General features: G+C 41.4%; 2 protein-coding genes and 1 long non-coding RNA gene across 5 annotated transcripts; 2 read left to right on the forward strand and 1 right to left on the reverse strand.

The window, feature by feature from the left end:
• The first annotated feature begins 82 nt into the window (after positions 1-82).
• On the forward strand, positions 83-3,190 carry LOC134462170 (uncharacterized). The gene is made up of 2 exons (XR_010037491.1): positions 83-559; positions 3,091-3,190. It is a non-coding gene; the product is annotated as an uncharacterized LOC134462170 (long non-coding RNA).
• Positions 914-4,826, reverse strand: cnpy2 (canopy FGF signaling regulator 2). Of its 2 annotated transcripts, none has more exons than XM_063215068.1 (6): positions 4,697-4,826; positions 4,170-4,275; positions 3,855-3,970; positions 3,242-3,439; positions 2,827-2,923; positions 914-1,564 (listed from the first exon to the last, which is right to left on the reverse strand). In XM_063215068.1, exons 1-6 carry the CDS (start codon positions 4,760-4,762, stop codon positions 1,521-1,523), a joined length of 627 nt encoding a protein of 208 aa, XP_063071138.1. In that variant the 5' UTR covers positions 4,763-4,826; the 3' UTR covers positions 914-1,520. The 2 variants fall into 2 exon arrangements, with proteins under 2 accessions (XP_063071138.1, XP_063071139.1); XM_063215069.1 differs by lacking the exon at positions 4,697-4,826 and adding an exon at positions 4,510-4,608.
• Positions 4,827-8,955: 4,129 nt separating this feature from the next.
• Positions 8,956-23,368, forward strand: LOC134462168 (protein shisa-5-like). 2 transcript variants are annotated; one of them, XR_010037489.1, is made up of 6 exons: positions 8,956-9,240; positions 13,797-13,974; positions 14,729-14,844; positions 20,150-20,365; positions 20,924-21,954; positions 22,557-23,368. XR_010037489.1 is itself a non-coding variant. In XM_063215067.1 (5 exons), the coding sequence occupies exons 1-5, from the start codon at positions 9,183-9,185 to the stop codon at positions 21,124-21,126; spliced, it is 771 nt and encodes a 256-aa protein (XP_063071137.1). In that variant the 5' UTR covers positions 8,956-9,182; the 3' UTR covers positions 21,127-23,368. The 2 variants fall into 2 exon arrangements, 1 of the variants encoding a protein (XP_063071137.1); XM_063215067.1 differs by having other exon boundaries at positions 20,924-23,368.
• The last annotated feature ends 1,133 nt before the right edge of the window (positions 23,369-24,501 follow it).

Below are 24,501 nucleotides of genomic sequence, written 5' to 3' on the forward strand. Positions count from 1 at the left end.
TTCAGTGACGTAGAGACAACCGCCGCAGTGAATTCATGTGCGTCACAGCTGCAATTTTATTTTGCACTATGCTGTGAAAGACACAAAAGGCCTCGTATGATAAACTTATCCAGTACTAACTTCTAACTTACAATACATTCATTCAGTAGCCCACCAATATGCAATAACAATTGAGACAACCAGGCGGTTATTTATAAAATATTGTCCTTCTGGCAGGCTCTTCTTATTAGTGAAAGAAACCCGAAAGCCCATTGGGAAACTCCAACTCCCATTGTCATTGTGACACAGCACTCCACAGCACACAAATGAACACTGCACACTGCACACAACGGAATTGCATTTTATGCCTCACCCGTGCAAGGGGACAGCCCTCAGTGGCGCCCCAAGGGGAGCAGTGCGGTGGTACGAGACCATGCTCAGGGTACCTCAGTCATGGAGGAGGATGGGGGAGAGCACTGGTTGATTACTCCCCCCACCAACCTGGCGGGTCGGGAGTCGAACCGGCAACCTCTGGGATGCAAGTCTGACCCCCTAACCGCTCACCCATGACTGCCCTGAGGTAGGTCAGATTAAAACATCTGGAAGCTATTTCATCTTATCTTAATTTTAAAGTCTTTTGATGACAAATAGAAAGATGCATGCCCAGGGGAGTATTCCAATAACACTGATACGTGAAAAACCTGGCCAACAGGATGCGGTAAACCTGCTAATAGATAGTCCAGATGTGTCATTTACTTTAGAAAATGACAACTACCTCCATGGAAAATGATGACTCCAGGCTCTTCTATTAGTTGATTTACCACTATCTCAAGGTTAACTTAACCTGGTTTACTACTGAGCCAGGTTCTTGGAATACTCCCCAAGAGTATTCCACTTAAGTGTGTATGGTCAAGAAAAACACCCACTATGTGCGTAAAAACATCAGGGCAGTTGTATTCAAATAGACAAACAGGAAAGTCATTTTTCTTGGGGGAAAAAAGGAACATTGTGGCATTGTGTAACTAAGACAGAGCAGGAATTAGAAAACTCAGTACAAAACAGATTTCTCAACCTTCAATTTCTTCTCAAAACAAAAAAAAAGAACAGAAAAAGAATAACACAGATGACAACTCATAAAAATCCTACAGGACCATAGAACACTGAGCGTGGTTCTCAAGTTAACCGTGTGTGGATCTGCAGAACACATATAGTACACTATAAACCGTCAATTAAATATACAAGACAAGATATGACACATTTGACTGAGGATCGAAAAAGCTCTTCAGTGTAAACAAAAAAAAAAGAGCAACAGACTAAGAATGTTCTTGTGTGTGCACACAGGCACATGAAATACTTAACAGTGACATCAAGACAAGTGTACATATGGTGATCGCACATACACATGTTTCACATACCGGTAATATAATCATCAATAACAGAAAAAAAAGTGTGTTGACACTGATCGCAGCCCACGTGTAGCTGATGAGTTTGATGTTATATATATATGGCACGCAGGGTGCCATCTCAGTGGAGGCTGTGTGTTATAGTTCATCGTGTGGCATTTTCAAAGCATGGTCACAAAGATCTGTGGGGTACAAAAGAAGGTGAAAAAAGAAAGAAAAGTCAATGTTCATTGTTGTCTAACATCACCTGCACACAGTGGAACAGCATTTTTATACCTGTTGAATTATCACAGCCACGCCTGATAGGATGAGCATTTAGTTTGAACAATTTGAAAAATAAATCCATGGTGACAACTAGAGCAGGGGTTCCCAACCTTTTTCAACTCGGGGCCCACTCGAAATTGTCAAAAATGTTCGGGGCCCACCTCTGACCCAATTAAGAATAAAACTCAAATAAATCAACAACAACACACACCAAAATATGATTATTATTTTTGGAAAATGATTTCAAGGCCCACTTGGAATACCTTCAGGGCCCACCAGTGGGCCCCAGCCCATAGGTTGGGAATCACTGTACTAGAGTATCAAAATCTCAGCAATTAAAGGCACTAACTTAACTTCCAAATGGAATCTGAGTCATTTTAAAGTGCAATGCATGCAATAAACTGTACATACTAAAGGAGTGTGACAAAGTAAGTCTATTGACCCTTTCTAACAGAGTAATATACCATGGAAATCAATCATACATACTGTATCTGTGGAACATATCTACAAGGGGTTAGACACTGGCTATGTTTACATGACTGAATTAATTCAAAAAGGAGAAATTCTTTGTGCGTGTGTAACTGGTGCATCTTTGACTGAGACTGCAAGTCTTTGTGATGTATCAAGAGCCATGGTATCCAAGGTAATGTCTGCATACCACCAAGAAGGATGAACCACATCCAACAGGATTAACTGTGGACGCAAGAGGAAACTGTCTGAAAGGGATGTTAGGTGACCGGACGTATATTGGCCCTATGGAGCTCTCGATGGACCATTCTGGTGGAAACAGGAGAGTTGAGGTGCATATTTAATTCTACTGTGATTTGGACGGCTGTGGTTTTATGTTTTTTGGATACAGTTCGGGTTAGCACCCAAACATCCCTTTCAGAGAATTCAGACAGCTTCCTCTTGCAGCCACAGTTAATCCTGTTGGATGTGATTCGTCCCTCTTGGTGGTATACAGACATTACCTTGGAAAATTACGGGTGTTTCAGTATCATTGTCTAAGCCCTGTACATCCTTTCAGATGGTGGGCAGCATGCATTTCCTTATCGATAATAGTTTGACTGCATGCTGCCCCCATATGGTGAGGCGAAGACACAGCACATACAGTGCCTTGAAAGTAAACCTGTTAACATCTGTAGTAGTAGTGTGATTGTAAAGAATCATGGTACGGTACCTGTTCGTTTGCTGCACAATTTGTCCTTCACATTTTCAGTCTCATGTGCAAAGAATTCAATGAGTTCATCTTCGTACTGTTCAACGATGGTTTCACACTAGGAGGGGGTGGAGAAAGAACACAAATGGACAATTACGTACATAATACAGGGGAGGGTACTGAAATACTGCATCCATGCACACTATCGGATTTGAACCTGTAACCTTCCATTCCAAAGACAAACACCTGACAATTATGCTGCCAGCTATGACCTTTCTTTTTCAGGGCAGAAGGATGACCGAAAAATGGCGAATAGGTAAACTGACCCAGAGAAGATCTGGACAAACAAACCACTGTGAGCAATAGATGCATGTGTAATAAATGGTGTGCGAGATTGTGTCTACTCCATGAGACCAAAAAGAGAAGACAGACTTACAGCGAACTTTAACTGGGCGGTAACTCTGGAGTCCAGGGCGCCGTTGGAGAGGTCCATGGCCTTGCCATCTCGTGAGCTGATGCGGGTGTAAGTGGTGCGGCTGGAGGAGGGGTCCACGCGCTCCCCGTACTCCTTCATCTTCTCGCAGATGCCCTCCATCATCTCCAGAAGGTGTCCCTCCGAGCGGGCCAGAGGAACCTGGACACAACAGGAGAGGATGGAAAAGAACACTCAAGTAAGACTAATCGCTTTCTCTGCCTTACTTACTAGCGTCCCCTAAGTTGAAGCACAAGAGCTTTAATAGTGGTCTAATGCATGTGAAAGTTATCACTCACTCACTTCATTCGTTCATCCATTACATTACACTTACGGTACCTGTAACTGACGCTTTTATCTAAAGAAACCCACAGCCATTTACAGCCAGGATATTGGTTACGGTCCCTGGAGCAATGTGGGGTTTGGTGCCTTACTCAAGACAAGGACACTTCACCCAGGTATATAGAGGTGTAGGAAGAGGTGAGGATGGGATTCAAACCTGTTCCCTCTGATGTTTGAACACACTCCCTAACCATTAGGCCATGGCTTCCCCCTAGAACATCCAAACTGAACTGACCTCTCGTATGGACTGACTCCCATCTGGGTTGATCCTGAAAGATCCAGTCTGGATCATTTTTTTGGGATCAACTTGTGATATTTCCCACTCCATTTCATCCACAAGGGCTCGGCATGCTAAAAAGGGGAAGATTTGGGGGGGGACAAATCATGTTGCTTTCAAGAGGAAATGCAGTTTTGCCAGAGCAGTTGATATATTTGTAACATAACTACAGAAGAACAGAGCCATAGTCATACACTGTGTCACTGTGAACGGAAAAGTGTATTAGCCATAATATAGCAAGACTGTTATTTGAGAGAGCTCCTGAAGTAGTACCTCCACATTTCATATCTTGTGTTTGCCTGGCTCCTTGGCAGTGGACGTGGAGGAGAGAGAGGATCACAAATAGAGAAAAAACACGCTGAGAGTTCTCCATCATAGCCTGAGGAAAAAAACAGAACTAGATTTTAAAACGTTTAAAAGGTCGTTTACATTTGCTTTAGTCTGAACGAGATAGTCTGGTGAGCGGTTTCATCAGCAAGTAAAGTTGGGCGCTTCAACCTTAATTGCATGAAAACGGACATGTGTATATCAAATCATAGAGCGTAAACAAATGAAGTAAACAACAGTCAGTCTTGTACACTGAAACAAGTTGTCGTTCATTAAAAAAAACTACCTGGAATTATCAGAAAACTCAGCCACCACTACAATGCATTGATTCTACGCTGGTCCACATTTGCTACACTTGATGACGTCGACAGCTACACGCCGCGTGATGCCCGTGAACATGCCTGAATTTTCATACCAAACATCAAAATAAAAGAGGGAAGGAATTAACATTAAAGAACATACTGATCACTTACACTCGTATATCTATACACAACTTTGAATTTTCCAGACAAAAAAGTATGACTCATATTCAGTGGCATGTGTCCCCCATTTGAATGAAAAAGTTGGGTTCTCTCTCCTACCAAAGGCTACCGTGCATCTTGGTAGTGAGGAAACTGATCGAAACAGCCAGTTAGTCAGTTGAAAAGAAATTAAGGGCAGTGTATTTTCCTGGCTTGGACGTTTGATGTGAATTACATGAACACGCACTAGATGGGACGACCTGGCTGTATGATATTTCAAGTCCATGTTAATGTGTAACTGCCACTGTTGAATGCTGGGGTTGGTCTGTTAGGTGTATTACGGTAGGCCTATTCAACTTTTGAAGCAGAAAAATACTCTCCAGACTCACTTTTTTGCCTTGTCTGCAAATAACTTTTGTTGTTGTTTTCTGGTAGTGTAGAAGGGATATCTTGTCATTGTGTGTTGTTGTTTTTAGTAACAAAAAAGGAAGAAAAAGAAAGAAAGAAAAAGTCTTTTAATCTCATTGTCCTTGTCTTAATTCTCAGATTATGTCAAGTGGCGCTGCCATATTCCTTTCTATTTAGCCTATTATGTTAGTGTCTGTTTCGGAAGCAGACTTCCAGAATATGCCTTCCACAAAGGACTGCATGCAAGGTCTCTACATCAGAGGTCTCTAAATGGCGACCCATGGGCCAGATCCGGCCCGGGCATGGCAAATATTTGACCCGCCATGAGGTTGGGAAAAAATGAAAACATGTATAGCATCTGTGGCCATAGGGCGGGGCGATTTGTTTGGCCCTCAGCCTCATTTGCGCTACATGGATACTGTACGAGGAAAGACAAGCTTAATTGAAAGGACTGGCTCCTCCTTTGAAAAACCTTTTTGAAGAGAGCCTTTCATTGTAAGAAGATTTAGCGTTTAGATTTGGGAGCGAATGTAATATGCAAATGACTATCTTGAAATGCTCATCTAGGCCTACTAGACAGTCACAGTAGCCTATAAAGTGTGTGGTAGTAAATGGCTTTTTGACACCACATGGTAGGCCATTAAAGTATTGGTCCTAATGGGGACCACTGAGTATGTTTCTGTCTTTTCAATCTGATGTGCCTGCTATTGTTACAGAAACGTGCAAAAAACAAAAGTGCTCATTTGAATGAGCCATGTCATTTTGTGGCCTACGCATCTCTGTAAACTGTCAGACACCTTTATTTCCCTCGGGAATGATTAACAAAAGTACTCTACTCTATTCTTGACAACATCTGACTTTCTTTCACCTTTCTTTTGACTGCAGTTTGAAGGGAACATTACCTGACATTGCAGTCTTGTGAGGAAAAAGTTACTGTGCTAAACAGTCACACCATAGTTATCTGGTATTGTATGTTTGTTTCCAAGTCTGAAGTGGGAGATTGCCTCAGTACTCAACAATTGTCAAATATACAACTTTAGAAATGCACAGGAACACAACACTTTTGTTGGATTATTTAGACCTTATTTAAATTTCAAATCAATCTATGTAAGCTACGCATTACACACCCACACAAAAGTAGACAGAGAGAGAGAGAGAGAGAGAGAGAGAGAGAGAGAGAGAGATGTGCAAAATGTGAAAAAGACGATACTCTAAAGAAATGGCAGAAAATAAAATAATCTATTTTGATGTTGACTGAAAAATGAAAAAAAGATTTGTTGCTGTTGATTCATAATACAGCATGATCTTATGTTGGGCCTATTGCGGCTAATATTCTATCTCTTGCTGAGCCATGGTATTGGTATCAGTGTTCGAATTATCCACCGGGCTTCGGGGGGGTCGGACTTTTTGCGGACCAAATGATGATGTCCCCCCCCCCCAAAAAAAAAAAAAAAAACAGGCGAGATACCTTTTTTTTTCTTGGAGTGGTAATATAGTGTACAAAATGTAATACAACAACAGAACTTCTATGTGACGTGCAAAACAACAACAACAATATGCTATTTGCAAACTGCCTGCTAGAGCTCATCATATGAATCAAGTGACCACGTTTGCGGGTGTTTCCAGATTGAGCTGTTTTGGATGAACATCTGCCAGTAAAAGTGGATATTGGACAGGGTTTTCATGTACTTTGTGGCCATAGAAATAGGCCTTAGTAGAAAATAGTTTAGACTAGCTTGGTTTAGATGTAATGCCACCAAGCGGAGTTTGAGCATGTTGAGGAGTGGAAATCATCTGTCACTGGTAACACTGCCTATGTGCTGCGCGCAGTGAACTCTATTCGGCAACACCGTCAGGTTCAACAATCCAGAGCGAGCACGACACCGGAGAAAACTGATGCTCTGATTCAACCACCTAGTAGCCAAAGTTTCTCTCATACACACGCGTTGCTGCAACAAAAACGTCTCCAATTTACAGTTGGCAACAACAAGCACAGACGCACAACCAACTCACTCAATGCTGAACAAAAAAAAACGAGCCAACTTCAAAACAGCTTTATGGCTTTTCCAAAAGCAAACTAGCAACTAACCTACATTATGTAGTGAGTGACCACGGAAACACAACCAAGAACTTCGTGTCAAACAGAAAAGTGAACCCAATGACATACAGAATCAAGCTGTAAATGATCAGAATTACAACTCCCAAATTCCACATAGAGCTAGCTTGTAATGTGTGCGCTGTTCTTGAGATTGAAAAGATGCTAGTAGCCTAGTCATGGAAAATAAGCTTACTGCTAGATGCTACATGACATGGCCTCTAACACAGTCAAAATAATAATTACTCCTATATTTGTCACGGCGGACAAAATGTAAAAATACAATTTTCCTACCTTTCTGCTGCTATCCATTTGCCTCGCTAGACAGCTTGCTTGCTATCCATTTGCCTCGCTAGACAGCTTGCTTGACACAGCTATCCTTCTTGGTTTGTGGAGTCTCACTATCCATTTGCGCCTTCTTACTTAGTAAAATTATAATATTCCAACCAATTATGCTTTAAATACATGATGAGCCTCGTCCTTCTGTCATCAAGTAGGCCTACGCTACATGTAGATTATTAGAGCAGTCCACCTCTTTCACTGAGACCCCTTGTGCATGTTGACTTTGATGGAATTCTGATGTGGGCTATCGTTTTTTTTTCTCTCGTGGGGGAAAGGGAATTGGCGGTCACCTGTCTTGAGTGTTAGTAAGTTCAGTTCTTTAAAGTTGAAATCATATTAGTTTCATGTATATTTCTTTCACAAATCACGGGGATCCTTCACCTTGACTCCCCTCGCTCGCAGCTGTAACACATGACTTCACCGCGCACCAGAACCAACCCTGGCTAGTGGGTGCTGCCGAATGTTTTGACAACTCTCAAACTGCGAGGATGTGAAACGTCCGCTGGTGGTACAGTCCATTGAAGGGGTGTTCCAAAAACTCATGTTATTTTGTTATTCATAGTACACGTTCAAAATTACAAGTAACAAGACATTTTTAACATCTGATTTTTAACAATACCTCAATGTTTCCAGTACCCCCCAAAAGTGTAATTTAGTCCCATTTGGGGGGTATCAAGTCCCAATCGGGGGGTCAAACCCCCCCGGTACCCCCCGTAATTCGAACACTGATTGGTATAGAAGCCTATTAAAGTATAGCCCCAGCCCGTGTGTGTGTGTGTGTGTGTGTGTGTGTGTGTGTGTGTGTGTGTGTGTGTGTGTGTGTGTGTGTGTGTGTGTGTGTGTGTGTGTGTGTGTGTGTGTGTGTGTGTGTGTGTGTGTGTGAGAGAGAGAGAATTATGAATTTAAGAACAGACTTTCCATCACGAATGATATGAATGTGGCTGAATGTGGAATAACTACTGTTGACCATGTAGGCCTAAGTCCTACTTTATTTGTTTGAATTAATAAAAAAAATCTGTGTTTCACACCGTACTCGGTTAAAAGGTGCCAAACATAAACAAAAACTGTGTAAAATTGAAAGAAAGATGTCTGCACACTTAAATCCCCTTTGTGTTCTATTATTTAAAAAGAACACAAAGGGGGTTTAAGTGTGCAGACATCTTTCTTTCAATTAATTAAAAAAAGATGTTGATATACACTATCAGCCCCAATGCCCCACCAGTAGACCGACAGTACATATTCTGTAAATACCCACTTCTAATGTGGAAATAAAACCGGCATTAGGGAGAAGGGAAATAACAATAATAGCGGCAGACAGGGTGTAAAAAAACTGAAAGAAAAGTCCACGACACCAAGCTCCCGTTGCTCTTTGTTAATGTGACGTTTCGGGCAGCATGCCCTTCATCAGACCTTAATTCATTGGATGTGCGTGTTTTTCTCTGTTTAACTATTAGACAGGGTGTAAACGCCTGGATTTTACTAAAGTTGGCTTACAGTTGAGACAGCTTTGCTACTAGGCCTACTGTCGAGACCAGTGCTCACGCTAACAGGGTGCAGCCTTGGGGCGTCGCCAAGTGTGTTACATTAGTTCTACACAAAACGTCATCCTGCGTGCCATTCTGAAAAAGAAGTCAGACAGGGCAACCTCAAAACATGGCGTTGGTAGTCTACGTCCTGGTGTTTTTAGGGACTCTGCAATCAATTTTAGCAGGTGAGATTTACATTGACTTTTCTCCATTTGTTATTGAGGTCCAGCGAAAAAGCAGTAGGTTACATTTCGTTTTAGACAACGCCTTGTCTTGCTTTAGCAAAATTAGCTTCCCAGAAGTGGCAAGTGTGTGGTTTAACGGAGGCAGTTTTCTTCCTAGACCGTGTAAGAACTATACAAAATAAATATTGAGTAAATAGATTAGCAAAGTGCACAGCCAAAAAAAACACAGACAATTAGCCATCACCCAAACGAGAGTCTCCCACAGAAAATAATTCTACTGTCCTTGAAGCTAACTGGTACTTTTTGTGTGTCACCACATCGCGGAAAACACTTTGGCATTCCCTGTTGTTTATGTTCGTTTTCGTGACCGGCAATTCACCAAACAACCAGGAGCACATAGCCTAATCGGACTAAAAACCTCAGTTGCCAAGAAAACAAAATATACATGTAAATTGGTGGCATAGGTCCAGTTTTTCTATTTAGTCTGACTAAAAAACCCGAAATAGGGAAAGCCCAGCAAGCAAGCTGTGGTCGGAAATGACGCAAAACATGACTAATAGCTACAAGCAACCCCACAGCGCGCATTGTAGATTTGAGTAGTTCTAGCCTTCTCTGAGTTCAAACTAGACAGGCCTAGATAGGCTACTCACAGACATGAAAGCTGTCAAAAATGTTGCTTACACTCATTTGCAAACATTTACAATAGATTTTAGCATTAAACATGTCTAAAATTACAAACGTAACTATAAAGGGTATAAAAGCATGTCCTAAATAATATAGCCTCATACTAAGTCAAGTCGGTTTTATTGTCAATGTCTTTAAATGTGCTGGTCATACAAATAATTGAAATTATGCCTTTCTACCTAACCCCACGATTCGAAAGCGCGGACTGTGGGTTTGAGTAGTTAGCCTCACAGTGTAAGTGTAAACCCAGAGATACAGTAGGCCCATCTCTGGTTAACCTCATTGAGAATATAACTAAATCAATGGTTAAACCTCTTCTTCTTTGCATGACCGTATGTGTGATGAGATCCTTTTTACATTGAAATCAACAAAATGTTTACATCACGTGAGAAATAAACACAGTGTAAGCCCAGAGTAAAACTAACATTTCAGTCCAAAATAAAACATATCTGTAACAAGTACACTGTTATTTTTCATCAACTTCAGGTGCAGAGCTATTTTGTAAAATGGGAAAATGTAAAGGATAAGCAAACCATTTTGAAATATAGCTGCAAGCAGCAATGCGGGGCCAAGCAGTAAACTTGCCAGAGTCGCCACGGCAACAGAAGGAACTGCAGCGCCCCCTTTGGTCCAAATCTCGCCAATGTTGGTGTGCATTCCTTGGACGAGAGTGTGATCACGTAAACCAAGTTTAGTTTGAATCCGTTGAAGAGCTGCCGAGATATGAGCTCACTTCCTGTTACCTGTTGGTGGCGCTAGAGAGCTTGGGGTCTGGATTTTTTTTGTGAGAGGTCATGGGATGGACTAGAATGTGTGCAAAAAATCCTAACAGAAATTGACTAACGGTTGCTGAGATATGACCTCACTTCCTGTTTTGCCACCTTTATGACAATTTTGATTGGCTGTCACCGGCAAACGACAAGGGGTGCTCAAAATTCTCGCCCCCCTCCTTCTCCCTCCCTCCTTCCCTTCTTCCCTCTCTGTCCCTCTCCCTCTCCCTCTCCCCCCTCCCTCTCCCTCTCCCTCTCCCTCTGTCTGTCTGTGTGTGTGTGAGGGGGGGAGGGGGGAGGTGGGTTGCAGGGGCTGGGGCAGTGGGGCTTTGGTTGACACTAGACCCCCTGCCGAGAATGGTGTCAGTGAACGTGCGCAGGGGAGGGGAAGGGGACAGAGAGATGAGAAAAAATCCCTCCATTCTTTCCACAATTTTGAATGGCTGCTGTGAGCTGATAGTTTTTTCAATCGTTACGAAAATCCATACCTGGGTGCAACATAGTGTGAAGATGACCTGTGTACCAATATTTTGAAAATTGGGAGTACGGTTCAAAAGCTACAGGTAAAAATGTAGCTAAAATTTTGACCTGCTGGTGGCGCTACAGAGTTTGAGCTGGGGATCTGATTTTCTTTGTGGTAGGTCTTGGGGTGGACCACTATGTGTGTACAAAATCCCAGCCTAGTTTGACAAACGGTTGCTGAGATATGACCTCACTTCCTGTTTCACCACTTTTACGACAATTTTGATTGGCTGTCACGGTTAAACGATTTAAGGTATCAAATATTCCTTTAGACCCCATATTAAGCTCAGTCCAGAGATACTATATACCGAGTTTCGGGTGAATTGGTCAAAAATTGTGGGAGGAGTAGCATTTTTATTGAATTTCGCAAAATTCAAAATGGCGGTACGGAAAAACTATCCAGGCGGAAAATGACGTCATAGGGTGTGTTGGATTTGTCTTGGCTCAAGGATTCCAGGGATACCAAGTTTTTGAAAATTGGTCCAGCGGTTCAAAAGTTACAAGCAGAAATGTACCTGCAACTTTGACCTGCTGGTGGCGCTATAGTGTTGGGGCTTGGGACCTATAAATCGCTGTGGGTGATACTGAGTCTGCCCCGAATGTGTGTGCCAATTTACAGCATTTTCCTACCTACGGTTCTATGGGCTGCCATAGACTTGCTAAGGAGAGGAAAGAGGTGACATAATAATAAATATAGCTGCAAGCAGCAATGCGGGGCCAAGCAGTAAACTTGCCCAAGTCGCCACTGCAACCAAATTAACTGCAGCGCCCCCTTTCGGCCAAATCTCACCAATGTTGGTGTGCAATCTTTGGAGGGGAAGGTGATCATGTGAACCAAGTTTAGTTTGAACAGAGACTGCAGAGACTGCAGGGGCTGGGGCAGTGGGGCTTTGGTTGACACTTTAAAGCAATAGCAGAACTACGCACACACATAGCTCTCGTCTCTTGTGTGTCCAGGCCCCCTGCCGAGAATGGTGTCAGTGAACGTGCGCAGCCGGTGCCAGAGGGGACAGAGAGATGAGAAAAAATCCCTCCATTCTTTCCACAATTTTGAATGGTTGCTGTGAGCTGATAGTTTTTTCAATCGTTACGAAAATCCATACCTGGGTGCAACATAGTGTGAAGATGACCTGTGTACCAATATTTTGAAAATTGGAAGTACGGTTCAAAAGCTACAGGCAAAAATGTAGCTAAAACTTTGACCTGTTGGTGGCGCTACAGAGTTTGAGCTGGGGATCTGATTTTTTGTGTGGTAGGTCATGGAATGGACTACTATGTATGTACGAAATCCCAGCCTAATTCGACAAACGGTTGCTGAGATATGACCTCACTTCCTGTTTTGCCACTTTTACGACAATTTTGATTGGCTGTCACGGCTAAACGATAAAAGATATCCAATAACCCTTGAGACCCCATGTGTACCTCAGTCCAGAGATACTATATACCGAGTTTCGGGCGAATTGGTCAAAAATTGCGGGAAAATTAACATTTTTATTGAATATTACAAAATTCAAAATGGCGGGAAAACTATCCTGGCGGAAAATGACGTCATAGGGTGCGTTGGATTCGTCTTGGCCCAAGGATTCCAGGGATACCAAGTTTATGAAAATTGGCCCAGCGGTTCAAAAGTTACAAGCAGAAATGTACCTGCAACTTTGACCTGCTGGTGGCGCTAGAGCGTTGGGGCTGGGGTCCTATAAATTGCTGTGGGTAATGCTGAGACTGCCCCGAATGTGTGTGCCAATTTACAGCATTTTCCTGCCTACGGTTCTATGGGCTGCCATAGACTTGCTAAGGAGAGGAAAGAGGTGACATAATAATAATAATAATAAGAATACCAGCTAAAACAGTAGGGGCCTTCGCCAGCTTCGCTGCTTGGCCCCTAATAAGAACACCAGCTAAAACAGTAGGGGCCTTCGCCAGCTTCGCTGCTTGGCCCCTAATAACCCCTTCTCTGAACTAGACATGTAGGCCTAGATGGGCTACACACAGACAAAGCTGCCAAAAAGGTTGCTTACACTCATTTGCAAACATTTAAGTTACAATAGATTTTAACATTAAACATGTCTAAAATTACAAACGTAACTATAAAGGTTTAATTCTGCACAAACAGTATAAAATCATGTAGACTAAATATTATAGCCTCATACTAATCAAGTCAATTCGGTTTTATTGTCAATTTCTTTAAATGTGCTGGTCATACAAAGAAATGAAATTATGTTTCTTACTTTCCCATGCAAACATACACATAGACTCTAGACTCTAGGAGTGGACATAGACAATTAGACATAGACAGTATACATACATTATACCTAGAGTACCTACACAGGTGTAATGTATGTATACTGTCTATGTCTAATTGTCTATGTCCACACCTAGAGCACTGTTCTAAGTCATTCAAATGGGGTTAATTGGGGTGACTGGTCAACAGTGTTGTTCCATGACAGCATGTTATTGCAATATTATTATTATTATTATTGTTATTATTATTAGTTCCAAGTATATTATCATACTTGAGTCTGTGATTTTTCAGTAGGCCTACAATATACCCACACTGTTCTGTTCTTTCTAACTTAACAGGTGACGACTGTAAGACGTACTATAAAGACGGCTTGTATCAATTTGAAGAAGATTGCTATGGTCGTGAATTCTGCTGTGGTACCTGTAACAACCGGTACTGCTGTAAAAGCTCTATCAGCAGATTAAGTGAGTATGAGCAAGAGCAGTGCCACAACAATGACTACAGTGATGGCATCGAGTAAGTATTTGGGTGTTACCAATGTCTTTTCTCACAAAACAAACTGTTTTTAACCACGTAATAGTACACACAGTACAATTTTCAGTGTTGATTCAGTACTTCTGGGCATATGTCGTCCCATATCCCATATCTGGCCCCAATTCTTTGAGTGTTAAATTAACTCTCAGCGAGTTGTATATAACACACTATTGTAGAGCATATATGGCTTCGCAGTGTAAACTCAACACTGGAAGAGTTAAAACTTTAACACTAAAAATCGAGCGGGACGGTCCCATATGTGCTCACAATAGTTATGAATTAACAGAACCATACACAGTACATATTACGATGCACACAACAAACTTGGACGATCACATAACCTCCTTGGCGTAGGTAATTATTATGTATGATTATGATTGGTGTACTTTGACTTAGAAAACTTCAGTATAGATGATTTAGATTACTAATAGTCTGTTTTTGTTGTTGTTGGTTTTTTTTTTATCCAAGAAGGATTCCAATTCTTTCTGTGATTGCCAATGATCAGTGATCGGCAGGTCATGATTTTGGTGATTGGGCCAAAAAAGCTTATTTGAGCATCCCTAGTACATTGTGTAATCATTGTGTTCATTGAATTCAGATCACTGTTTTAACAGCCTTCAATGTACTTACAGTAGTTGTATAAATCTAGAAATATGAATCATTATGAAATGATGGCCATGTTCATTCTGTGTGAAATGCAGTGTTTAATTTTTTTCCCCTTATTTGTCCATGCAAGATCAACGACCATGGTCATTTCTGGAGTCGTCGCGAGTGTCATCATCATCACATTGATCATCCTGTGCTGTGTCTGCCCCTGCTGCTGCATATATAAAATGTGCCGCAAGCCCAGACGTGAGTCCAACTGCATGAAAACTATTAACCTTTTGAATCGTTGTCAAAACTGTGGTACGCGTACCCCTAGAGGTGCATGACGGGGTGCTGGGGGGGTACGTGGGAAGATAAAACATAATTACGCAATGAATGTGGACTGGTGTACCTATAAATAGATTTACACAGCGGCAGAAATGCTAATTCTATAGTATATTCCATAGTCCATACATAGAATGGCACGTGGCAACCATTGCCTGCTTACATATTATGCGCCCCTTCCATAAGCAGAAACAAAGAACTAGGCATTTTACTTGTAGACCATTTTGGCAGCTTCTCACTCTCCCATCAATTCTGACCTGTTATAGAGTTCTTCAGCGGAAGCGGAAGCATGTAGTAGATTGTAGTCTTTCATGTTAGCATTTAAGGACGTCCTGGTTCCTATCGGCTTCCGGCCTCCATTGGGAATGAATAGGGGTAAATTTCAAATAAGCTCCGAGTGCAAGCACGCGCTTAGCGAACCCCCGCAAACTGTCGAGGGTGTTAAAAATAGGCTGTAGGTATGACATGGTTGATCATTTTGTGTCAAACTTCGACATAAATACGATGTTGCGTCCATATGCTAAACCCGGAAGCTTTTGGCGACTACAGAAACGGCGCCAGTATCTAACGGCATGTACGTGCGGAAGGTTGTACCCATGGCAACCAAAGGAAAGTATGTAGTTCGGAAGTTTTAATGATCAGAAAGGGGTTAGCAATATTGCATTATAATCGTCATGATTTAACATGTGAATACACCAACATGATGATACGATCCGTTCCACTAATGAGAAAGGGATGCGGGGACACGCTAATGTTCGTTGTTGCCGTGCAACTTATATTTTTGCCAAACCTGAATCTCTATGGCGTTTTGCAATGTAAAAAATCGCCAGGGAACCGGTAGTCCAAACGCCGCATACAAGTTGACGTCAACGCTGAAGAGCTCTATTGGCCGTCCTGTGCGCTGGAGCCCTGGCAGCGCAGGATAACTTCCGTTATGTAAGGGTAAACGTTCGGCGAGAAGGTCGCTACCGTGGAATAGCAGCACGACAGAGAGAATCTTTAAGGGTGGTTTATGCCTCGAGATCAGCGTCACTGCATCATGATGCAGTGAGCCGCGCAGTTAACGTAGTGAAGCCCCCCCCATCACGCAGGTACTCTGGGGCACCTCCCCAAAATTGTGTCTCGACGCAGGGAGCGACGGCGTGAAAGGGCGAAAATAGGTCTCTGATTGGTCCTCTCGACCAGCCTGCTCTGTCCTCGAGTCGAGAACAAGCGCTACTTCCTTGTTCTAACCTTCGTCGGTCTACGGACTGTGAGCTCTTCATTAAATAAGTTGCCCGTGCTTTGTTGTTTGATTTATTTACACGAACCAACGACAACACATGCGCTTGCAAGTTACGACGCTGAAGTTATTTGGACAGTTGAACAGTGGTTCCGAGGTCGAGGAAACATTCCGCTTCGTCCTCGACAAATGAGCCACTTCTTTGTTCCAAACTACTACTGTGGCTGCCAGTGCGATCAAACATGCACGTGATATAAAGATTTAATGTTTCATTTTCATTCTCGTCGAGTCTGTGATGCTAAAAAACAACCGACACGTCTAGTTTACTCTTTGTATTGAAGGCAGTTTCAGCGTGGAATGACATCGCGCAGACCGTGCTTCAAAACAGGGCATAAACAAGAATTAACTGCATCATGGCTGCGTCAAGCTCACTCTGTGGCACAAGTAGGAAGCATAACTGAGCCTTTACACGACGCGGAGCGGAGGGGTCTTGTTCTCTCTGAAGTGCTGCTATTCCACAAAGCGACCGACTCGCCGAAAGTTAACCCGCTTATTATATGGATATACTTAAATGATTCACACATGCGGGGACATTTCTTTAGACCTATTTAATGTTAAGATTGTTGCTGCGCAAAACAAAACAGTGCCGTTGTGGAACATCGCTAGGCAACAGCTAGGTAGGCTAGCCAGGACAACAGGTGTTGTCTATCACAGCAGCTGATTAGAGTGACAAAAGACCGGACCCCCTGCGGAGGGATATGAAACATTCGCTTTAGCCACTGACTTGTATACAAGCCAGTGGCTTTAGCAGTGAATCTTGTTGCCATTGACAGCGGCAGCCAGGACAACGGGTGCTGTCTATCACAGCAGCTGATTAGAGTCTTGTTGAAAAGTCGCTTTAGCAGTGAAAAGTCTTGTTGCCATTGACAGCGGTCTGTTATAGACCAACCCGTCCGTTATCGAAAAATAACAGACGTCCGAACGTTGGGGAGCCCCGTTGAAATGAATGGAGCATTCGACAGATGACGTCACAACCATATAATAAATTGTCATAACGGGATTTGAATTTGTCACATTATATTATAGTAAGCATGCCGTTATGCACATAAATTAGAACGTCAGGGTGTGAGTTTGTGGTTTTAGCAAATCTTAACACGATCTCACGGAAACTTGTGAATGAACACAAACTCTTAACTCTGAAATCAGTGATGGGAAGAAACAATATCATATTTAAAATAATGGTAATAGCCTGGCATGAGAGTGAGTAGGCCACGCTTGGACATTTGGCTATTTTAAGGATTTATTGTCTCCATTATCACAACAGCAATTGCTTTTGCATTTCAAGTAATATTGAAATCAGCAATATATTTGACTACCGGCTTTTTGTGACTGCATATTGCTTGCACACACCTTAAGTTGACTTGACTTAACACTGTCCATATGCGCTGTTAATATAAGCCTGGGTCATGTTTCACTGTTATCATCCACTATCTGTCATATCATTCTCTATCATGCAGGTGAGGAAAGGGCTGGTATTAACAATTTCCTAAGTTACAATTAATCTTAGGTCTAGCTCTCTTTTTTCACGTTTTTACCTGAAAAATTCTAGTTTGGAATTCTAAATTATTGGTTTTAAAGTTACTTTTTTTAGGGGTAGGGGGGCACGTGACGGGAGATTAAATTCTTCAAGGGGTAGGCCATGTTAAAAACTTTTGGGAACGACAGAATTACACGATGGGCGAGATACATTGCCAGATACAATACAGTGCCGGTGATGTCTAACCTTCTTTTTTTTTGTTAAATCTTTTTATTTCAAAGGACATTCAATGCAAATGCATTTTCTTTGTTTTTCATATACATAAACAAGTCCTTTTTGATTATTTCCCCATGAACCCCCACCCCCCCCCCACCCCCCCCCACCCCCCCACACACACACACCCAGGGATGATCCAATACATATAATAAATTATAAATTAGAAATACTATAACCAAAAATGTAAAAATAAATAAATAAAAATAAAAGAATAGATTACGTAGAACAGAAAATACATTCATATGTCTATATACACACATACACAACAGACGTGCGCGTGCACACCCTCACACACTCCCACACCCGGACGGGCGCGGGCGCGGGCGCGGGCGCGCACACACACACACACACACACACACACACACACACACACACACACACACACACACACACACACACACACACACACACATTGAAAAGAAAAAAGATAGGGCTACGTTATAAAGAAAACAAAAAAAAAGGTAAAAGAAATATGTATGGAGGGCATTGCTTTCAATCTCAAAATGTGCATATATTTAATAACCAACATAAGATTTATCATTATTAGTAGTAGTATTGTTATTATTATTATTTTTTTCTTTATAATGTGGAATATCAAGGCTTAGAGTCTACCTTCTCATATTTATCAAACCAGAAATTATAGGGCACCAAAACTCATCAAACAGATAACCTTTGTTATATTTCTCTAATGTCATTTTCTCTAAAGGCAAAAAAGAAGATATTTGGTCCACAAAAGTCTTGAAAGATGGGGGTAATGCATTCTTCCACAATAAAAGTATACATTTCTTTGCAAAATAAGTAATCAAAATGAATATTCTTCTTTTTGACTGATCTAGGACTAAGGCCTTTGTATCATTAAGTAGATATAGACTCCTGGTAGGTTCGAACTGTCTACCCAGTGTCTACTGGCTTTTTGTGACTGCATATGGCTTGCACACACCTTAAGTTGACTTGACTTACCACTGTCCATATGCGCTGTTAATATAAGCCGGGGTCATGTTTCACTGTCATCATCCACTATCTGTCATATCATTCTCTATCATACAGGTTAGGAAAGGGCTGGTATTAACAATTTCCTAAGTTACAATTAATCTTAGGTCTAGCTCTCTTTTTTCACGTTTTTACCTGAAAAATTTAGCCTTAAATTTACCTTAAATTTTTGTTTCAAATTCAAAATTATTGGTTTTAAAGTTGCTTCTTTTTAGGGTTAGGGGGGCACGTGACGGGAGATTAAATTCTTCAAGGGGTAGGCCATGTTAAAAACTTTGGGAACGACAGAATTACACGATGGGCGAGATACATTGCCAGATACAGTACAGTGCCGGTGATGTCTAACCTTCTGATCTACTTTCACACATTGAACAAGGTTCAGACAATAACCTTGTGGAGAGAGGAATAGTTGTGTCTGTGGGGTAATCTCATAAAAAGCTTCAAGTACTCATTGGTATTTAGGAGACCAAATCTTAAGAGCAATAAGTGTAGATCCGGGGCACTCTGAAGTGAAGTTAAACGTCCTTTATTCTTTTTACATGGGGCATGAAGCCTTCAGGCCTTATTCGGTTCTATAAGCCCTCATGACCCCTGCCAAGACAGAAATGCATTAGCTCGATGTCCCATGTAAAAAGAATAAAGGACTTTTTACTTCACTTAAGAGTGCCTCGAATATACTCTCTTTCTTAAGGTTCAGATTATGTTTGACGTATCACTTTATGTCTGATGAGCAGCAACGAAATAAATATATCGGCCAAACCATTATATGGGCCCATCAATGCCCAGTGCTCTAGCCTTGCTAGGACGTGAAACGCCCAGTGATTGGCTACTCTATGGTGAACTCTGCGGGATATTCAATCACCATGCGTTTCACGTCCTACCAAGGCTAGAACACTTGGCATTGAGAAGTAGCCGATGTCTGATGCCAGACGGCAGTACATATTTACTCAGAATTCATCAGCTTTTATCACATACTGCCCCCACTGATGAGGAGTGGGAACTTCAATGACTCAAACACCGTATGTGGGGCCTTTTAGCTCTTATGTCTCCAGTTGCCGGCAGTGGATCCATCAAATCGCTTTTACCCAGCCAATATCATTTATCCCTATTGTTATAGTTGTTGAAAGTCTACAGTCTCTTAACCACTAAAACTGTTATGAGAATTAAAAGTAATTCCTGGTCCCTTTATTGTCCATATGCAGCGGTGGTGGCCACCACCACTCACACGACAGTGGTCACTACACAGTACCCGCAGAACCCCACCGCTACCCAGCAGTACCCAGGCGGCTACCAACCTGCGAACCCTCAGCTAGGCTACGGAACACCTGCACCATACGGAGGTCAGCCAATGGCCAGCGCACCTCAGCCGGGACCACCCAGCGCAGCGTTTGGGCCCCCTCCTCCCTATCAGGAAGTTGGTAAGTGTGCTTAACAGATGGCCATAGTTAACATCTGGGCACTCCGCTGTGGCCAATAAAGTTACTACTACAATAATAATAATGATAATAGCAGTAATAGTTAATAACATTTAATTAAATATCCTATTGGCGATATTTAAGATTAAATCGTGTGCATTTTCCAAACAAGCTACTTAAGCTCCAAAAGATGTCTCCTTTGGATAGCATTAGAGGTGTTGCGAAAGTAGAAGTAGTGTGTCCATCTCATTATCTAACCCCCCAGCCTTGTCGTGTGCTTGTGGCCTCATGATTCATTGATGCCCCGCCTCCGTGGAGAAAACAATTAAGTTTCCCTGCTGTCAGCCTAGGCACAATAATGTTAGGGGGACTCTCCCCGTTAAACATCCAAATTGCAAATTTAAAAATTACCTGTTGAATTGAGCTTTTGCGAGATGTAGAATAAAGCTTCTATAGCATCAATGACTCCTTTGCCTAGCATTCCAAGGTCATACGGAGAGGATTGGAGGTTAGATTTTGAAATGATTGTGGAATATTGACGGTGCTTCTCGTTGTGTGCAGGAGGGACGGGATACCCCCCCATCAACTACAGTGGCGCAGCCTTCACGCCGGGCCAGCAGTCCTATCCAATGCAGCCTCCGGTGCATGCTGGGTACCAGAACCAGCCAGCGTCACAGGCCACAGCACCCACTGCCCCAGCTGACTTCCTGGCCCAACCTGCCTACAACCCCAATTATGCTGCCCCACCACCTCCCAAGTACTGAACATCACCATCACCTTACGCCTGAAACCAAACGTGACAGACATGGATGCAGCCCTGAAACATCACTCCACTCCAAAACGCCCCTGCCCTGCTCTGCACTGTCCACGACCAGTTTTGTCACTCTTTTTTCTCCAGAATTCTAGAAAAGTATCTATAGATAGAATTGAAGTAGAAAATGAGAAGATAAATAGAAATCCTTAATGCTGACCTTTTGAAGTAGGTCTTTCTGTGACTGGGAACATTTTGCAGCCGGGCTGGCAGCTTTTAAGAAAGCACTCCACACTTTCTTATCTCCTGTGTAAATGACATTTCATTTTTGTTTTTAGTTTTTTCTTCTTCTTCTTAGCAGTGTAGAAAACGTTAAAAAGGGAATCTTGTCATTGTGTGACTATATTGTGAAAATCATTAAGACCAGAGCAGTTTTAGTATTATGCACTGTGTTTTTGCACGTCACTTTATTTTAACTTTTATAGATGTCTATATATATTACAAATGTTAGCCTACTATTTCTTGCCTTTGGTTGTCAATTTGAAATATGGGAATAGGGTATTTTTTTTGTGAATTTTCGACTTTGTAAAACAAACAGCTTTGTTGGTTCTATATGTCCTAAGAACCATCCTGCTTTTAATTCTCAGGTGGTGTCAGGCCTGAATATCAGTCTGTTCATGGACCTGACAGTGTTTTATCTTCTTCTTTTTGCTTGTCTGTTTTTGAGGCAGAGTTCAAGAATGTGCCTTCTTTCTGTCATGCTGCATGGCTGAGGTGTTGGAGGAGAGCTGGCCAGGCCTAACAGAAAGGACTGGCTCTTCTTTGAAGACAGCCTTTCTTTGTAAGCAGATGCTTCAGAGTGCGGTTAATTCTGAATGTGGTGTATTCCCCTCACTGCTAGCAGATAATTAAAACATGGGAGCGAATGTGGCCTAAAAATGATCATAAGCCTTTTTAAATGCTCATAATGGCAGCCACAGTATGAATGAGCGGTATGCCTGGGGATTCTGAATGGCTTTCTGTGTCCATGTGATGTAGCTAAAAAATATTACCATCAAGGCCTTGACAAAAAAAGCCATTGAATGTCATCTTCTGTGTGTACCTTAACAGAGTTCATATTCAATAATGTTTGTGTGTGTGTGGAGTGCACAATAGCTAGATTTGGCAATCAAATGTCCTGGTCACATCTGTAATTAAGTTTTTTTTCTGCATTATTTTGGAAGGTTTGATTTGATAAATAGTTATGCTTTGTGGACATGTAAAGTCCATGTCTAGAAGGCTCATACCGGTGCCAAAAACAGTTTGCGTCATAATTGTTTCATATAATTTCCAACACATTGAAAGTAACCTAGCAGAGTGCCTTTCTTTTACATCCCATTTAACTGGGACCACTGTTTTTTCTGTACTTTTTTAATCTTTCTGTTGTGCCTGATATTGTTACAGAAACTTACGAAAACCCCGAAGTGCATGTTCGAATGAGCCATCTCATTTTCTAGCCTGGACACCTTTTGACAACGTCTGACAATTTATTCATCTTTAAAGGTGACATTACTTAGCATCACATTCTTTGTGAAGAAAAAGTTCTCACTGTACTAAACAGTGACACAAGAGTTAATCTGTGGTTTTGTGTGTCTCTTTCCAATGTATTTGATTTATTTTTAACTTTTAAGGCTGAAGGGGGAATATTTCCTTTGTGCGGAGAAAATGCCAAATATACAATCTCTCGTTGGACTATTGAGACATGTTACTCTGTTTATGTTCATATGTTTCACAATTTAAGTTATAGTTGGCAGATGGCCTTATTAACATCAATGTTACGTGGAATTCTACTGACTGACTTTCCAGGAAGGGGTTGTTGACTGGTGTGTTGTCTCAAAAATGTTATGAATCATGAAACCAAATGAAGAGCTCTTTTCCAAAATGAGATATATCCATTTTATAGAATGTTGGGAGATTGACATTTTTGTATGGGCATTCCATTGAAATGCATTGCAAAATGCATTTTTAAAGAGGTTTAAAATTTTGTTTTCAAAACATTTGAATAGCAAGAATTCACATATAGATGATAGGACTTCTTAACAGTCAATTCCAATATTAAAATGCAAAAAGTCAAAAGTGGTGGATATAGCGTTTTGGAAAGAGCTCTTCAAATGACGTGAGGTGTCCTGTACAACCCTGTTTGGCAATCTTGCTGTGTCATTTTTGTCATGTGCCACTTTAGCCTGGACCTTTGAATAAATGACAGTGACCCATCATTTGAGAGAAATGTATTAGTCCTGTGTGCACTTCAGTCATTTTAACTCAAGTAGCCCTCAAAAGTAACTTGCCACACATTTTATATAGCCTACCAGGCCTACATAGACACTTTGGTGTGCAAAATAATAGCAGTGTGTGTGTGTGTTTTTTTTTTTTTTTTTTTTTAAAGTAAAGCTCAATATTTTAGCGCTTTATAGTTTTTCTCGATTGCTTACACACAATTTTCGGAATCAGTTCTCGAATTCTCAAAACTCTACACACAAATCTCCAAACCTTACACACAACGGGCAAAACTCTTCACTACCTCTGAAAAATGCACGTCTTGTCTCAAAACAATGTACTCTCTTCTAAAAAGGTCATTTTGTTCTCAAATGACACACACACGCAGTCATTTTAATACACTCTTATGTGAACCATTGAACACTAATATGCACAAGGTAAAACTCTATACTCAACTTGACACACAGTAGACACTTATTTTCTTCAGTGTACTACTTACTAAAGAGGGTATTTTTTTGTAGTAAAATACTAGTTTTTATTTGTAAAATATTGGGTAGCCTAACCACACGAAAGTGATCTCCTGTATAACATATTTTGAAGTTCAAAAACTAAACAAATATGTTTTCTCACTGCATCCACTCATGTTTTCATCAATATCACATGCAATGTGTGTCCTTATGGGGAGATGATTTCAGATTGTAAACCGGTATGAAGAGAGTCTGCCCATGTGATGAGGAAGTGAACATAGTATGGCGGTTGATTTTAGTATTTTGAATGACGGTGTGTTCAATGCGACAACCAGGGATTTCCTTCATGAAAATTGTGTGTAATCCAGATAATTGTGTGTAATGGTTTGAAAAGAGTGTGTTTTAAAACTGAAGTATGAGTGTAAAGAAGGAATTGTGTTTAGTGTTCAGTGACATTGGTTAGGGGAGTTGGGAAATGGATGAGATGTTCCGAGAATTGTGTGGAAGCAATTGAGAAAAACTGTAACTTTAAATTATGCTTATTTGAAAGATAGACTATTGGTGGTGCTGTCCTCTTATGCATATTGTGTCCAAGAATCCATGGTCAATCAGTCAAACAGGTCATCACCCTCAAATACCTTGGTCTCACAATTGACAATGAATTA

Source organism: Engraulis encrasicolus, chromosome 14 (genome assembly GCF_034702125.1).
Source record: "Engraulis encrasicolus isolate BLACKSEA-1 chromosome 14, IST_EnEncr_1.0, whole genome shotgun sequence".
In the NCBI taxonomy this organism is placed as follows: domain Eukaryota; kingdom Metazoa; phylum Chordata; class Actinopteri; order Clupeiformes; family Engraulidae; genus Engraulis; species Engraulis encrasicolus.

Bases quoted from the DNA above. Each gene is read 5' to 3' on its own strand.
- cnpy2 (XM_063215068.1), bottom strand. From the start codon at position 4,762: ATGCCACTGAATATGAGTCATACTTTTTTGTCTGGAAAATTCAAAGTT. The intron at 4,276-4,696 runs GTAAGTGATCAG...TTTTTTCCTCAG, and splicing joins TTGTGTATAGATATACGAGT to GCTATGATGGAGAACTCTCA. The intron at 3,440-3,854 runs GTCAGTTCAGTT...TGTTGTGTCCAG, and splicing joins GGAGTCAGTCCATACGAGAG to GTTCCTCTGGCCCGCTCGGA.
- LOC134462168 (XM_063215067.1), top strand. From the start codon at position 9,183: ATGGCGTTGGTAGTCTACGTCCTGGTGTTTTTAGGGACTCTGCAATCA. The intron at 13,975-14,728 runs GTAAGTATTTGG...TGTCCATGCAAG, and splicing joins GACTACAGTGATGGCATCGA to ATCAACGACCATGGTCATTT. The intron at 20,366-20,923 runs GTAAGTGTGCTT...CGTTGTGTGCAG, and splicing joins TCCTCCCTATCAGGAAGTTG to GAGGGACGGGATACCCCCCC.